At 53.7% G+C, this 16,933-nt stretch overlaps 3 protein-coding genes across 3 annotated transcripts; all 3 read right to left on the bottom strand.

The window, feature by feature from the left end:
* Window positions 1-5,683: 5,683 nt before the first annotated feature.
* BESB_033790 (uncharacterized protein) lies at window positions 5,684-6,796 on the bottom strand (the record flags this gene model as incomplete). The annotated part of the gene is made up of 1 exon (XM_029361965.1): window positions 5,684-6,796. The coding sequence occupies one exon, from the start codon at window positions 6,794-6,796 to the stop codon at window positions 5,684-5,686; it is 1,113 nt and encodes a 370-aa protein (XP_029220930.1).
* Window positions 6,797-8,742: 1,946 nt separating this feature from the next.
* On the bottom strand, window positions 8,743-9,831 carry BESB_033780 (uncharacterized protein; the record flags this gene model as incomplete). Its single annotated transcript, XM_029361964.1, has 1 exon — window positions 8,743-9,831. One exon carries the CDS (start codon window positions 9,829-9,831, stop codon window positions 8,743-8,745), a length of 1,089 nt encoding a protein of 362 aa, XP_029220929.1.
* Window positions 9,832-15,180: 5,349 nt separating this feature from the next.
* On the bottom strand, window positions 15,181-16,227 carry BESB_033770 (uncharacterized protein; the record flags this gene model as incomplete). The annotated part of the gene is made up of 1 exon (XM_029361963.1): window positions 15,181-16,227. The coding sequence occupies one exon, from the start codon at window positions 16,225-16,227 to the stop codon at window positions 15,181-15,183; it is 1,047 nt and encodes a 348-aa protein (XP_029220928.1).
* Window positions 16,228-16,933: the final 706 nt, after the last annotated feature.

Genomic DNA, 16,933 nt, shown 5'->3' with positions numbered 1-16,933 from the left:
TTCCAAACGTGGCGCATCCAGGCAGAACTTCTGATGTGCGACACTGGGAGTGAGTGCAACTCCAGCGCCTGAACCGCAGTTGAACGCGACAGCGGGATGGTCGGCTGCAAGGCGCAGACGAACTTGATTCGTGTTAGAGCGGTCCGGATCGCATGGGTGGGTGGGGCTGGTGGTTGAGTTGTTGCTAGTTTTCTTTTTTTCTTGTTAGACTGTTATTCCGGAGGCAGAGGCTTTTCTTCGGGAGGAGGTGCTTCCTTTGCGGCAACATCAATTGCAACACATTTCCTCGGAACGGGGGTCCGTACAGGTCCACTGCTAAGTTTCAACGCATTTGAGTCCTTTTCGTCCCATTTTCACTGGAGGCTTCGTCCAGAATGCACTGGTAGCGGAGCACTAGGGATTGCGTTTCGTAATCGGTATGGTCAGTTCATGTATTTCCGGCTTTACGGCTGGTAGCCCCATCAGAGTTGCTTCAGGACAAGTGTCGCACATGGGCTTCATATGATCTGATGAACAACGTTCCGTTGAGAAAAAAAACTCATGCAAGTCTAACTTCGGAGACAGTTGCGTGTGGGGATCATTTCCGCACCTGAAGCGGATAGTCGGGGTCGAGGCAGACAACGTCAGCTTCCTCACGGCAGCAGCTTCAAGGGCTGCAGGCTCGCAGGTGATTTTTGGGTCGAGCCCTTCCGGCAAGGCGCTACCCATTGTGGCATCGACTGGAAATGTAGGTGTAGAAGCCAACACACTGCATACGGCACTGTTGTAGGCGCCGCCGTGGTATTTGCATTCTGCGAGGCTGCGGAGAAGGAGTCGTGGCGCACAGAATGGCTCAAGTGCTTGATGTGCAGGGTCACGATTTTAGCGGGACAGAGGCGGACTGCCAAGTCTTGGGTCGAGTGGCATGAAGTGAGCAGCGACTACAATCAAAACAATGACATCGCGTAGCAGAAGTGGGTTTGTTTCTGTGGCATGCTACAGCGAATGCGGCCATCGTTTTCTGTGGCGACTGGAACCGCACGCGCAGTTGCATGTTGGGCGACTACAGTGGCGTCGGGCGTAGGAGACCACATTCATGAGGAGCTGCAGATACAAGGGGCGATGCAAAGTTTGCCGGTAAGCTCAGAAGTCTTTCGTATGAATCAGAGCTCGGATGTAAAATCTTGGGAAGCGATATTGGCACTCCGTTCAAACACAGGCGCAGGCTCGTTGTTGCATGTGGCCGCAACCCAAATTGCCACCTACAGGCGGATTGGCAGAACTTTTCCACACGGCTTTTTGCTACGCAGGCAGAGAGTTACCTGTAAGAGAGAGCGGGGCGAGCTTATAGAAGTTGTACGGCATGCGAGTGCGACTGCGGATCTTCGACGCCTTCCTTGGCAGCTGACATATTCCGGCATCCTAGGGTGTTCATAGAGCACTTGTCGTTCTGCCGACTTCGAGCGAGAGCGTGTGCCCATCCAACTCTGCGAATGGCACGGTAGCATAGCACCTTGTGCAGCATTCTGGAATTGAGCGACTTCCTACAACGGATACTTTCCTTCTGTATGATTATCAACGTTACCGTTTCACTCAATAGCAGTTCGTCGTGGTCTCAGTCTAACTTGTTGCTCTCCCTCGCTGCGCTCTCACAATGTCTCCGCCGGCTTCCGGTTTCACCAGTCGCAGTTTCATTACCGGTCACGAAATACTTGTAGTTGGTACCGTTTGCGTGCTATCGATTTGCAATATAGGTGCCGGTTCTACTGCCGCAGAGGTATCCGGGAAGCCGACTACTCAGCTGACATGCCGGTACACTTCAGTTCATCCATACCGGAGAGCACGTGGACAGACCCTTTCGCCCACAAAAACGAAAAAATCCACTCCCAGTTCGCTGTGGACTAGACAGAAAGACATGCTTTTAAAGGGAGCGGTAACTGTATTCCAGCGGGCAACAGCAACTGGCTTGCGTCAAGCACTATGGTATGGGTGGATTTATCCGAAGGTATGATTCCACAAGGCTGCACACACTACAAATCGCGAACTCCTGGATCCTTCTGAGCAGCGAAACTCCGAACTGTCATCATTTCAGATTCTTAATTGTGCCGCCTCTCTCGTTAGCCTCACCCTACCTGGTTTTACCTCAGTGTCCCTCTAAAACCTCATCTTGACGTCTTCGTCGCCGTGTTCTCTTCCAGTGGATGAACTGCTCTTCACCTCTTGTCCGTCTCGCTAATAATTCACATATGACACGTTCTTTGTTATCCATAATACACACGCAAGCGTTGATTTTACGCTTGGTCTTGTGCGTCAGGTGCTTGGCCTCCTGCATCAACCGCTACTGCCCCTGTCATCTTGGGATGGAACCTACGCCCGAGAGCTGGCGGCAACCAATGTCAGACCCAGAGTTTTGCCTTCATCAAGGAAAGCGGATGGACATGATGACGCGAGCAGTCCGCCGCACACAGCGACGAAGCGGGCACCGACGAGAGTTTCAAATTCGCCATTGAGTGCCTGTTCCCACACGTATGCTGGGTCGATCCACAGCGGGACAGCCGCACTGATGGATCGCTGAGGCATGACAGAAGCCCAGAAAGCAAGCCTGGATCTGCACAACCGTCGACAACGCATACGTAAAGAAGAACGCACCACCCGACGAGCCTTGTATATTGAAGCAACCGAATAAAAGTGGACATAGACCGATGATCATGAGGAGAAAAGGGCGAGCATAATGCCTCCCAGTGCGAGCGGCAAGCTCACGACGCCCGCAGCCGACGATAGACCAGCCCTAGACCTGACGGGGATTCTTACTGAACATGTCTTAGTTCCAGGTGCCTGAAAGATTTGCCTGTCCGTCTCCTGCGTTCCCCCTGCATCCCCGCACATGAAGTAGATGTCCCGCTCTTTTTTCCCGGATATTTAGACACAGGCAGGGTGTAACCCTTCCTGTTGGTATCGTCGGAATCAACTAGCGCAGTACCCTCCGCCACGGTTGACTGTGGCTGTGTCTTCTCGCAAGCGGTGTCGAGGCAGAACTCCTTGGTTGACAGGCTAGGAGTGAGTGTAGCGTCATTGCTTGTGTCTCAATCAAATTTGACGTTGGTCTCATTGACGAGCTTCAGATGAATGTGCCTCTTCTGTGCTGGGCCTGGTTCGCAGGTGCCCTGGACGCTGGGAGCCGACCCAGCCTGGTCCTTGTTTTTAGTTTCCTCATTCGGTCCTGCCCGCGCGCCTCCCTCGGCTCCCGGCTATTTCTTATTTTGCCTCGACAGTGATGGTGAGAATGAACTTCTTTGTGGCCTTCGCGCCTGCCGCTGCACCAGTTCGCAACACTGGGCCGTCTGTGTGGCCTGGAGAATCGCTGCCTTCGAAACTACAGTACGAAACCCTGTACTACTGTACAGGGTTTCGCCCCTCTGTTGGATGGAGGGAACGGTTATCCTGTATCTCTGCGGTTTATATCCGCCGCCTGGATGAGCCGTAAGCACTGCCTCAGACCCCCACACATTTTTAAGCGTGTTCATATGTTTTTGAGAGCATCCGTCTGTGGTTTAGAATAGTCCAGTAAGGGCATTCTGCGGCAAGATTGTGCATTAGCTTGGGCCCGCAACTGAAGTTAATGGTTGACTTGTTTGCAGCCAGCTTCAGTCCCTTTCTGGTAGGTCTGGCAGCACCCGTAGGGTTGCACGAGTTTCCATGGTCGGTGATCGACTGCTTACACGTGAATCATCGACTTAGAATGGATGAGTTTCTCGAGACATATGGGCCTCAACGCTGGCACAGAAGGATGCCGAGGGTGTGAGAAAAAGAAGCATTCGACACTTTTTTGAGCGTCCACGCAAGCGTTCACTTTAATAAGGCCTGCACAACCAACAGCACAAGTTGTAGTGAAGGTCACCGAACGAGCGGAGACAACTTGTAAAGTAGCCAGTGTGAGAGCTCTTAAGGCCCGAGGAGGACACCTACAAAGATGCTGATGATGAAGCGGAAACTCTTTGGAGTGAATTCCACACGGCTAGTGGCCCTGTTAAGAGCTGTGCTGTTTCTGGTTTCCTCCGTCGTCCCTGCTCAAGGCGTTGCAGCACCGCGGCAAGCTGAGTGAGGTCGGTTTACGTGCGCCATTGCACTGCGGAAAAATTGACAAAGTCGGCCTAGTGTTTTCCCACGACAGGAAGGCGTTACCCCTGTTTGCTGATCATAATAGAGGCCAAGTCTGTGGATGTGGTGGAGTAAACACACCACGTTTCCTACATGACATGTCTGCAGATTGATTCCGCGCGCAGAAGCCGACAGGCAACAAGCCACGCCGAGAAGGCAAAGCAGAACGGCGCGCCTTGAGGTTTCACAGCGCCAGCCACATGGATTGTTGCGCGTGTGACCGATGATACATATATTCGTTTCATGCGTGATTTTTGTACAGGGAATTTTTGAGCTTTCGTGTCACAGGGTGTTCTCTCCTGTCATACGGGTTCTCTCGCTGTTTCCCCTCTATGTTCGTATGCTGCCCGGAAGGCGGCCGACACACCAAACAGCTGTTCACACACAGTCTATGAGTGCAGCAGGTACGAACAACCAATGCAAACTACTTCCAGGCAACACGCTCCTCTGCAGTCCGGTTTCTGGTGGTTCATAAAGGTGTATCGGCACTTGCTTGTTCTGCTACGTCTCTCAACGCTTCACCCGTACCCGATCCACTTCATCATGTAACGATGGCCGGCAAATCGATATCTAGAGTGGATACCTGCGACAAGACAGCATCTAGCAAATTCATTTCGTTCAGCGCTGGCGCATGAGGCTGCACGCCACGCAGGTTCGAAATATGAGCTTATCGCGTGACAGGAAAGACCGTATGTGTTGTGCAAAGAATCTTCCCTTCAACTCTCCGACGAGATGATGGTACGACTTCCCGTACAAATAACTGTCTTTTTTTGCCAAATCCTCAGCTGTCCCGCAACAACCGTTATCGTGTGCTGCCTTCCGCGCTTGCGGCAGCGTGCGTGTGTCCAGCTATCTCCCTGCATGTTCTGCGTAAGGCGGTTCCCTTCCTCTCCTGTACAGCATGTCGCGCACTGGTTCGTGACCCTCCCAATCTACTTTTCAGTCCTGTTTTGTATCTGACTCTCATTGGGGCCGTTCTTTGCCTGCGTTGTAAAAGCCAACCTCCAGATGAGAGGACCCCTCAAGAGGAGCAGATTCGCAGACTATATTTGACACCAACTTAGGGATGCGCGTAGTTTGTACTAGCCAGCCGAGTAGATTTCGTGGCTGGTATTGGGTGGTCTACGTCCGACCTCTCGTGGCAGCAAGACCCCCGCCGTTGATTTGGCAGACGCAACAAATACAGAAATCCTCACTTTCATTTGCGAGGAACATCATGCTTATGCTGATCATTTGTGGGGACAGGTGCTGGCTGCTCGCACACAGCGAGCGTTATACAGGAGAAGTAAAGAATGGAAGGGCTTCATTACCGGTGTTGAGACGTGGACATCAAACAGAATCGAATCGGTGCTAGGACTCTTGATCCGCAGGCTGACTTGATCGTCTCCCTCTACTCCCATATCTGGCATTTCTTTACCATTAAAGCACCATGGTTCCGCGGAATAATAGCTGAGTCACCGTGATCTGTGGAGGGGCGTTTCACTAGATCTTCAATACAGTGCAAGTACCGCTCCCTGGAATCACGACACTACTGAGGGGGGTCTAGCTACGTTAGTGCAAACAACAGGCCAAAGAGTGCCTGTCCAACGGCAGAACACGACGCCGCATTCACTAGGGAAGCAGATGTCGGCGAGTTGCCTTCGGCACGAACACTAATTTTCACAGAGCATATCTTGTCCTCCTTCGTTCCTGAAGCCATTTTGGGTCCATCTGCTTCGACCGCTCCTGCAATATTGCACGTGTAGTTTACGTCCTGATCCTTCTCCGGCTTCGACGGGACGGTTAGAGTGTAAACAGACTTCCCTGTCTCTTTCGATTCAATTAGAGCCGCACCTTCGCCCAGAGCCGAGAGGGAGTCTCTTTGCTCGCAACTTGCGTCCACGCAGAACTTCTTTTCTGCGACGCTAGGGGTGAGCGATACATCTCCGCTCGACCCGCAATTGAACTTAACACTGGTCTGGCCAGGCTCGAGTGTCAGATGGAGTTGTTGTGTCTCGGGGTTACCAGGGTCGCAGGTACCTGCGGGAGCTGCCCCGGCGCCAGCCCCATCTTCGTGGTACCCATTCTCGTTCTCCTGCGCTGCTGGAGGAGAAAGAGGGTCCAGAACTGTTGAAGTAACATTGATGATGACTGTGCATTTCTGCGTTTCTGTCGCTCCTTGCATCTGCTCTTCATCATTCATGGCATCGTCCAGTTTTGCTTCTCTAGCTTTTTCATCGATACTGCAGCTGTAGTAAAGGACGTCTGCCTTCCGCTCCTGCTTAGGAATGGTCAGCTGGTACACTTTCGGTTGTGATGCGACCTCTGGTTGCGCGGTTAGTACAGCGTGGTTGCCCCAAATGTCTTTCAACGTCTTCTGCTTATCCGTGGAGCATTGTTCCGTCGCGTAGAACTTCCCAGAAGTTGCATCTGGAGAAAGCTTCGCGTTTGTGTTGGATCCACAACTGAAGCTGATGGTATCCAGATCCTTCGTCAGCGTCAGCACTTTACGCGCGTCTTTGCTAACAGCCTGAGGCTCGCATTTGTTGTCGAGGACATTCTGCGGAAGGCTAGGCACCGCGCCGTCAGCGGAAAATACGTTTGTTCCCGAAAGAATACACACGACCAAAAATACACCAATTAGAAACCTCAGCCTCTGACAAAGATACACCTGCTTCATTGTTAGGAAAATGCGACGCCATGTGCTTATAGAACGTCGACTCCAAGGTGAACGCCATTCACTCACAGTCAGGAAGCGAGTCAACCTGCACCCGACTGCACGTACACGCAAATGTTCACCAGTCTGGAAGACCCAAATATCCGCGAATCAGACAGTTCCAGCACAGAGTTGAACACGTGTTAGTAGTCGCAAAATTTGTCGTACCCGCCATGTGCACTCGGTGTACCAGCGGTCCGCTACCCCGCGTCCCACACCGCATGAGCACGGCAGTTCGCTATTGGGGTTGACACACCGTGCCAGCGCATGCGCGATCGTGTAGGTTTCTCGTTCAGTCTCTCAGAGAAGACACGATTTTTCTACAAAGCTTCAATTCACACCGACAAAGATGCGTCAAGGATCACGGCAAAGACGCGGATCATCTCCGCGGATGCTTGAGTGTCGAGCCGCGGGGGTCGAAACCCAGGGCGCGTTCTGTCTTCAAGAAAGTACTGTCGGCCCCGCCCGCGCGTCTCTGGTGACGCCTTACGGCGCATTTCTGTGGCAGCCTAGCGGAGACATGCCTTGCGGCCTTCCGTGCCTGTCGGCTTTCTCGTAAATATGGCGAGTGGCAACCTCACTACCAATCGTTCTGTCGAGAAGTTCTTGCACCATCCTCTGTGCGTGAGTAGTGCTGCCCCTCTGCGTTTTTGTGTAACTGATTTTTTTCTGCGTTGCATACGGCTATGCGCCGAGAGTCCAGCTGTCTGCCCGCCTTCCGAGGCTTGAGAACACGTGCCACGCCACACGAAGTCAGCAGCGTATCCTCCCTGTTCACGCGCATCCGTTCCATTTATTCCCTAACGCTCCAGCTGTGTGTAGCTCGCGTGCTTTCTGCGTGGTCGAATGCGTTGCTTTCACTGCGTACAATTTCAAGACAAAGTCTGCATAGGACCTGCACACCCAGACATATCGCGCACAAAGACTGCCGCCGGAGAGAGACCTGCCTGCACGTTTGAACGAGGTGGCCAGAGTAGACTCATGGATACTTAGTGTCTCTAGGAACCACGCTGGAACGATAGAATTTTGGTTAGCAATTTGGCGCACGAAAAGTGGTCTTACACACACCGCTCGTCACGTAAACAATATATATTCGTACTGTAGGCCAGGCGTTGGCATAAAAAGCCACCAGAAGGTCAAAGTCCACTATACCCCGTGGTAAACAAAAGCAAGGGAGCGTAGAGACTCCTCTACATGTCCGTACAATTGCAAGCCCACAAACTACGGCAAACTTCACCCAGGGGATTCGTCACTGCAGTAGCTCCTACTGTGGCAACAAAGTGACATCTAGCCGGCCTCACAACGTGGTGGATTCGTTCTTGTCATACCCTTTCTTCGACTGCGTGCATCGTCGCAGAAGTTCACCACACCGGTACCTGCATTCGTTCCGCATGCGGCCTCACGTTGCCTGGTTGGCTGCGTTCTCCTTTGCCGTCGTCGCTGCAGATACGCTTCTGCATATTTCCCTGTCATTCCAAGCTCCCTTTTCTCGATGTTGCCCATCCACAGCTGCATTTTAATTCCATGCCCCTTTAATTTTTCCTCTCTGGCGTCCTTCAAGTTACGTCTCACACCGAGGGTCCAGTACTGCTTCGTCCTCCCGTTGCGACCCTGCGCAACCCGCGCCCGTCTTTCTGAAATTTACCTGAGCTCATTCTTTCCGTAAGACGAATTCCTAAGGTCACGGAGGAAGTTCCTCGTGCCCACTGCATATCCTCTCAGTCGTGTGAACGTGGCAGGTGTCCGCAGAAGCCAGAGTCCTGCGCAAGACATGTCGAGCCGTCCGTGAACGAAGTCCACCGGGGAGTGGTACGATGAGAGGACGAAGAACGGGGGTGACGAACCTTCTTTCTTCACTCTTTACCAACGACCCGAATGTAAATAACGAATATGTACATCTATATTTGTATTCATATGAGTCTAAGCAGTCCGTGGACTGCGGCGGCAGACGCGGCCATCAGCCCAGCAGCCGACGGATTGGGCGCCGTTTGACCCTTGACTGTGATTTTGACTAAGCAGTGCTTGTCCCTTTGGGACGATCCCAGTCCAGCCCTCCGGGCACCTGCGGCCTTGCTTTTAACTGCGCACATGTAGTACATCTTTGTGTCCGTGTCGGGTTTCCTGGAAATGCTCAAGGTGTAGACAGTCCGTTTGTCTTCAGCTTCCGCCGAAAACAGTTGCGCAAAGTTGCCCAAGATCGACAGATCTTCCTTTCGATAGCATGCGGAGTCAACGCAGAACTGGTTGGCTGAGGCCGCAGGCGTCAGCCTAGCCTGACGACTTGAGCCGCAGTTGAAGGTGATGGTTTTTGCGTCGCTGGCCAAAGTCATGTCAATTCGACGCTGTCCCCCAGCTCGTGGGTCGCAAACTTCTACGGAGACCGCTGTCGAGTCGCCCGCGCCTCCCTGCCTTGCCTCGGTTCCACTCGCTGCAGGCGGCATCTGCCCTTCTCCTGCTTCGACGTTGATCACAATGCTGCAGGTTTTTGGTGATTTTGGCTCTGCCGCCTTTGCGACGGATGCTGTAGGGCTCTCTACCACCCGGTTGTCCTCGAGAGAGCAACAGTAGTAGAGGACCCCCGGTTTCCGTCCCGTCGCTGGAACAGTTAGTTTGTATGTTTTCGCTACACCATCCGTGTCTTTTGAGTCAGCTTTCAATACGGCTCCATCCCCCCAGTCGGCTTTCAAACTCGCAAATTTCGTGGGAGGGCAGCCCGCTTCCGTAGCGAACCACTGAGCCGTGACCGGTGGCGAGAGAGTCGCCTGAGCTTGCTTGCCGCAGCTGAAGCTGATTGTCGACATTGTCTTCGTCAGCGCTATTTGCTTCTTGTTAGGAGAGGCACTACCTGCAAGATCGCATACGGCTTCTGTCTCAGGAGCTGGATGCAGATCGCCAGAAGCTCGAACTTGGCGTAGAGCATTCGTTTCAGGAAGAACCGTCACCAGCAACATGAGGCTAATGATCGCAAGGGAGGTCCATTCCAATTTTTTTCGACTCATCTTGAGAATCTGCAAAAACCAGCTTCTCTTTGAAGCGCAGACGCGAAGTGAACTGAACCGCCACTCCACGTCCGACCTCCACTGTTAGCGCGCAGCACTGTATCGGCGGCGAGACGGACACAGACGAAAGCGACCGTCCACTACGGTAGCACACCACGAGAAAAAGATAAACCAATGGAATAAAAGAGCATAGCCCCTCGAAAATAGGGCTGGGATGGAATCTGCAAGTTTCCAGCGTTGTCGCTACCTGACTAGCGAACCCGCGTCCGGCACTAATTGGAGATCTTAACCCAGCAGACAAAATTACATGGGCGATTGAAGTCGGCGTCGGCGGGACGCTTCGTTCAGCAAGTGCTGCAGCCTCTGTCAGAAGTGCACGATTTTGACAGAGAGGGACGCATTTCCACGCGCCTGCCTGCGTCTCCAAGGGGCGCTCGCCACCCCGGGTCGCGGCGAAACCCGTCGGTTCCGCGCACACGGGCGCGAAATCCGCGCTCCCCCTCCGAGGGTACAGAACTAGGAGAGACAGACGTGTTTTACAGTAGACTGTGCAGCTAAACCCCTCGCAAGAGAGAAGTTGCTGATGTTTTACTCTCCGCCCAGACGTTCCAGTGGGATTCACATTGCTTCTGAAGGTGGACGACCTTTCCGTGCTGGCAGTGCGCATATTTGGGAGCGCCCTACTGTCTGAAGCAGAGTGAGACGTCTGCAGACTATCCCGCCGTCGCATCGCGCAGAGTAGCTGGGGCCCTGCCCGCTTTTTCGCCGAGCTCTCTGTCTGTCAAAGGTTGCGCCACAGTCTTTCCTCTTTTGTAATGCGCCTTTCCTGGCTCATACTGTTGCGTCACCCCTTCCTCGAACTCTTTTGCGCGCATATTATGTAGTGCTGCCGTCAGCTCAGGTACCAGTCTGCAGGGATCCTGGTGGACTCGCCGTGCACGATGGTGCAGCACCACCACTCCTGATAGAAGGGAAGCATGTCTCTCCATACGTGTTACCGTTTTTCATCGGTTGCGCTGCTCAGGTAAGCAGCTGCATCTCTCCGTCGTCTGCTTTCTGCACGTCCGGAAGCTTTCCACTCTTCTATGCTACCTCATTGTCTCAAATCCGAGGCAAGAGACCGGCGACGTGGGGAAAGGAACTCCACAGCCTAATACTGGGGCATGCTCGAAGAAACTCACCGTGATGTAGGCCGACAAGGCTGCACGGGCGCAAGGAACTACGCAGGGGTGACGTCAATTCACCAACAAAAAAAATCCTGTTCACTAGTCGAATAACGTCTCTTGTGATGCGTGAGAATTTCGACGCCGCGGCCATCGGCCTCTTCTGGGGAAGATGACACTTTATTGGCGCTGCCTATGCATCGCTCTCGCTCGGATATCGCCGTGTCTCCCCTTGCTCGCAGCACCATTCTCGTGCCTGCCGGCATTGCTCCCACCAGCGTCTCCATCTTCGCTCCTCATTTCACGGGTTGTACCTGACGACCACCCTATATCGCCTTCGTTGCATCTGGTCCATGGCTCCCGATATTCTGGACATCCTCGTATCCGCACCCCGGTCTCAACACACGGCCTGCATCCCCTCTGAACCCTCGCCTACCGCGTGTTCATTGTAACTGTCGTGCCGCGCACATTCGGAATGTCCACTGTGCTGCCAAGTGACTGATCGGGAGCTATGGAGCTCATCCGGTGGCAGTAGCATCCCCCGAGGGAAAGTAGCACAGGAGGCAGAAGCAGGCGCTTTAAACGATGGTCGACAGAAGGTCGAGGGAGAGCTTTCCACGAATCCAGGAGGACGGCACAGCAGCCGCGACCGCAGGCTCCTAGGCATCCTGGTCGGCTTTGACGGCGACTTTAACTACGCAAATCTTTTCCTCAGTCAGCTGAGATCTGCCTGCTTCCCCAACAGCTGCGGGAGCTCCTCCAACGTCGCACGCGTAGAACATCTCTTGGTCCTTGGCCATTTTAGAAGTCACGGTGAGTGTGTAGACTGGTTTCGCTCCTTCTGCAGCTGCATCCAGTGTCGCGCCCTCTCCCAGAGCCGAGAGTGACTCCTGCTTGTTACAGTCGGCGTCCAGGCAAAACTGACTCGTTCCAGCGTCAAGTGTAAGCTCTGCATCTTTGTTAGAGCCGCAGCCGAATTCCACAGTTTTCTGGTCGGCTTCCAGTGAAAGCGAGATGTAGCAGTTCTTGGTGTGGTCAAGGTCGCAAGTCCCAGTCGGAGGCGAGGCAGGACCGTGCCGGCTGCCGGCTGGTGTTCTTCCTCCTCCTTACCCGGGTCCGGAAGGGGCTGTGGTAGCGGCTTTGTCTCATCAACATTAATGGTGACGATGCATTTCTTCTTTTCTGCTCCGTGTCCTTCAGATTCGTGTTCAGCGAGTCTCACTCTGTCACCTACGCCGAGAGTGCACCAGTAGTGAATGACACCCGTTCCGTCTTCGGAAGGCTCAGCTGAAATAAAGCGGGAGGCGTCGGTTACAGGTCTGATGACTCTGGATTGGCCTCGAGCTTGGCACCACTGTCCCACCGGTCCGTCAACGTATTTGTTTCGCCCTCAGAGCACGCGGTGCTTGTGTAAGGCGAGCCGTCTGTTGCTGCCTTGTTTTTTTCATCGTTAAGTTCTAGTTTAGGGCAAAAGTTCAGCTTTCGGACTTGAGCCGCAGCTGAATTTGATAGAGCCAGCACCAGAGGTCAACCTCAGCGTTTTTTCCGAAAGGCTGTTAGTGCCCGAGGGCTCGAATTTGTTTTCTTCAGGCGGCCCTGGGCTGCCGCAGACTCGCTCCGGAAGCATCGCAGCAACACGTTGTTCGAGGGAGTGCAACTGCGAGAAGTGACGAAGCGCCGCACGTCTGAAGTACTCTGGTGGACTCTGTCTGGGATTAACCATGCGACGCAGTCATCAAACACCCTGGCCTGACACCGGCGGGCCTCAAGCACACGGCGCCGCTGCCTGGCGGATGACCGGAAGTTCCGGCAACAGCTGTCAGCGATCCAGCGCTGGAAGCCGAGGAAACACCTGAAGCTGTTTGAAATGCACATCCGAAGGCTGGGGCGAAGTCACGTCGCGTCTTTCTCTGCTCAGCACAAGTTACTCGCGCGGCGTGTAGAAGGATCCCTGCCGTCGTCGGATGCGCGACGGCCCCACTGGATCGATGCTGGGGCGTACCGTTGGATTACTCTCTGTCTCGTTCTTCGTCCATCCCGTCCTCAAGAAGCGAAATGCCATGAAGGGGACACCAGGACAGCCCGTGTGTGCAGAGCCTTTTCTCGCTCGTGAATTGTGCCGAGGCGAGGACGATGGCACACAGTCGATCTGTCTCCACAATGCCAAGAGACGTCACTCACTGGCAGTTGCTGCGAGCGGTGTCTTGTACAGTTTTCTCTCTGTTAACAAGTTTTCCCCATTGCTGGCTGCCAAATGCTTCTTCCGCATGGACAGCAGCTCTTTGCTTTGTGTATACTTGTGCTGAAGCACTCCCGCTGGTTTCAGACGCATTCCTGCGCCGTTTTTTTTCATGGCGCCGTGCAACTTGGAGGCGGTACGCACTGCTTCTGTTTGGCACCTTTTCAAGTCGTTATCAGTCATCGCGCATCCCACCAGCTTCTCCTGCGCTTTGGGTCCTTTCTGGGGCTCTGAGTACACTCCCCGCCTAGAAGTCAAACTATGTTCAGCGCCGCCTGCGGGTTGCGTCACTGGCGGGTGCGACGGACCCATCCGTTTTCTTCTGCTACCTTTCGCCCCAGCACCAACAAAGGTCAGGCGCATGAACAGCACATCCGATCGGTCATGATCGCACGCAAGCGTTCTGCCGAGTTTGTCTTGGGCATGACACCTTCATGCCTAACAGTTGGCGCAGTGCTCCTGAGAGAGGAAGGATCTCTCCAGGGGCAGTCCTGCACACACGCCAAGAGCAGGCTAGTCCCCGCAGCAATCTGTCGCGTGAACAACGATCAGCTCGCGTTGCCGCACTTTTTAGAGCTCTTGAGCGTTCTCCTGTAGTTGTGTCCGGCGTGCCAAGGTTTGACTCCTTGCTCTGTGATCCTGCATACTCCTGCCACGCCCCCGTGTTCCCCTCCACGGCCATCTCATCCAGTGCAGGATGCGTGTTCTGTTACCTTATCCTACTTGCAGCATTGCAATTTAGGTCCCGTTCAGTGGTCTTCGCTTGCCGCACCATTCCTGCCGTCCGTCTCTCTAGTCTAGTGACGTGCCCCGCTGCTCTGACGGCGTCTCTAACCCTCTGTCGTCCAACGTTGCCCCCGTATCATTTGTGCAATCCATGCGAACTGTCGCCGTGACCTCCACGCTGTCTCCTGCGGGACGACGTCAGGGTGAGAGACGTTCAGTTCTCGAAGATTTTTTTCTATATCCAGGAATGCAAGCGGGTGGGTAGTTTGTCTGTGCAGACCAAACAACATGGTCATGAGGCACTCGGCCTTCGTCCACGACACGGGAATGATTTGCATCTTCGTAAAGGGGAAGCCCGGACACTGGAACAGACTCTACATGATCCAGTCTTGCCGCCCAGCAGCTGCTTGACGCCGTCAGACATGTCAAACCATGTGGCCTTCGAACACTGTACTGTTGCGGCTAGAGTAATATTGATACGAGGTGGCAATCTCTGCTCTCTCCGGCGCCTAAAGTCTGACTGTGCAGCCGCATGGCCTGCTGCCTTCAGCGCAGCGTGGTCTTACTTCATGTATCATTTGCATTCTTCACTCGTAAGTCATGTGCTACCGGGTCTCCTCGTTTTACTCACTGTGTCTGACTCGCCATAGGAGCTGTTACTTCACCGTATCCACAAAACTCCTGGCCCATTTCTAAGAGGCTGTTCGGGACTGCTGAGCAGCAGAAATGGATGGTAACTTACGTCCAGCCTAACGTCTCATTCGGTGCGCGTGGAAAGCACGCTGGATTGCCATCACTTAGGCGGAACAGTACCAGCGAATCTGGCATTGTATGGTGTTCAGAGCCAACATTCCGTCACGTGTCTAGAGAGTTAGTGCGGTTGATAGCGTGCCTTCCAGGCCTCCCGGGCACACCGTTAGCTTGAGAGTATGCTGCACTAGCTACATACGGTGGAAACGCAGAGCAAATATCAGGTCTAGCAACCCTGAAATAACTCTAGTTGGGTCGTGAATCACGGGTGTGGTCTTTGACACGTTTCACCACCATTTTCCCCCGTCCAAACCGCCCTGCGATACGTTTCGCTGCGGTGACCATACTTCCTGTCGGCACACATTCTTTCGTTGAGGATGGTGAACTGCTCTCGCGTTTGGTGTAAGCGCATCCGAGACAAGCATCGAAATGAAGGCACATCAGAAACGTCACAACCAACGCTCTGTTGCATCATACAGCCATGAAAAGGAGTGCCGCTGCGACACCTCCACCACTCAGAAGATGCCTTACGGAAAGGCCTGCGGAAGACGATATGCCGGATGTTCCGGCAACAGAAATCTTCAGCAGGCACTTTCCATCCACCATTCCAGCACCTCGCGGGGGCGGCACCTGGCTACTGTCAGTGCCACCGGCCTCTCGCACGCACTGGTAGCAGATGGGTGTGGTGTTAGCAGGCGGTTTCTTAACATTGAGGGTATATGTGCCGTCGCCTAATTTTCCTTGTTCCAGTTCACCATCAAATAGGCTCTGCAGGTCAGTCTCCGCCTCGCACCTCTCGTCCTTGTCGTCAAAGACTTTAGTTAGTGAAGTCGGCGTCAGCATCATCCCATCCCCACACTTGAAACTAAGGGGCTTTTCTTTGGACGCAGTTGCCGTCACAGATCCACTTCGACATTCCGTTTTAGGGTCACTTGCGTGCGGTTGATCAGGACCGCTTTGCTCTGCTTTGGGCTTTTTAACGGCGATATGGACTTGGCAGACAGTCGTTTCTTGAACATCCGGACCGGAACGACCTCTGCTGCGACCCACCGAGGCCTTCGTAATCTTGCATACATAGCAGAGGTTTATCTCCTTGCGTTTCTCCGGAGAAAGACGTAGAGTGTAGGTTTTCACAGTGTTATCGCCCTGATCGCCTTCAGGTGATTCCGTTAGTTCGGCACTAAGAAGCTCAGACTGCAACTCTTTCTTTGAGGCGGGGGAACAATCCGAACCGACGTAAACATTCGATTTCGCTGGGTTCGGCTCAAGCACCACCTTCGTCTTGTCTGCGGTGCACTTGAAGGAAACGGCCTCCTTCTCATCGTCAAGGGTGAGCTGAATTCGTTTCTCTGGTTCTTCGCCGGTGGCCTGGTCGCAAACCTGGGCGCCGTTATCCGGTGAGTGCGGCGGAGCACCAGGCGGCTCGCCGTAGACCCGCCCTGGTCCCGTCAAGCATATAACCGCGATGACGCCGACGCAGACACAAAACTGTGCCATTGAAATGTGTAGGGCAGACATTTTACGCGAATGACGATCCTTCTGGGGGTGTCCACTGCAGAGCAGAGTAGCGAAGCGAGAACCTGTTACGGGAGACTCTACCAACGCATTCACACAGAAGAACCAACAATGTGCGGCACGCAACAGAACGCAGTGTATGCGATACTTTGCTGAACTTTTGGCTCAGATAGACAGCATTGGAAATGTCTCCTATCTTATTTTGGACCTGATATCGAAAGCTTCTAGCTGCTCTCTTCAGAATTTGCCAAGCTGCGCGTGCCCGAATTCAGGCCCGACGATAAATAACAGCGAAGCCGCGCCTGCGCCGCTGCCGCCAGGCGGTATCAGACACAGACAAGCAAACAACGTGTTCCAGTGAAACCATGCCAAAACGCGAAGCACACTGGTCCTTCGTGGAAACGCTATTTGGCAAAGGCTCTCCAACGCAAAAAACGGCTTCCCCCACGTCCTGTTGGCCTCCCATGACATCCTAGCACGCCAACCGGGAGTGGTAGCTTCCGCTCCCTTAAAAACTCTACATGTGCACTTCGGGGTAGAGTTTCTTTCCTACGATCTTACATAGTTCTGTTTCCTTATCACTGTTTTCGTCTCTTTTCGAGAGGACAAGCTGTTCCTTCTGTCCTCAACCTGCCACTCTGTATCAGAGCCTGAATTCGTCACCGATGTACGACGCCCTGGCAGACGCTGCGTTTTGATTTTGCGCTAG

Source organism: Besnoitia besnoiti, chromosome II, assembly GCF_002563875.1.
Source record: "Besnoitia besnoiti strain Bb-Ger1 chromosome II, whole genome shotgun sequence".
NCBI classification, from domain to species: Eukaryota; Apicomplexa; class Conoidasida; order Eucoccidiorida; family Sarcocystidae; genus Besnoitia; species Besnoitia besnoiti.
This window is presented reverse-complemented; position numbering and strand designations above follow the sequence as displayed.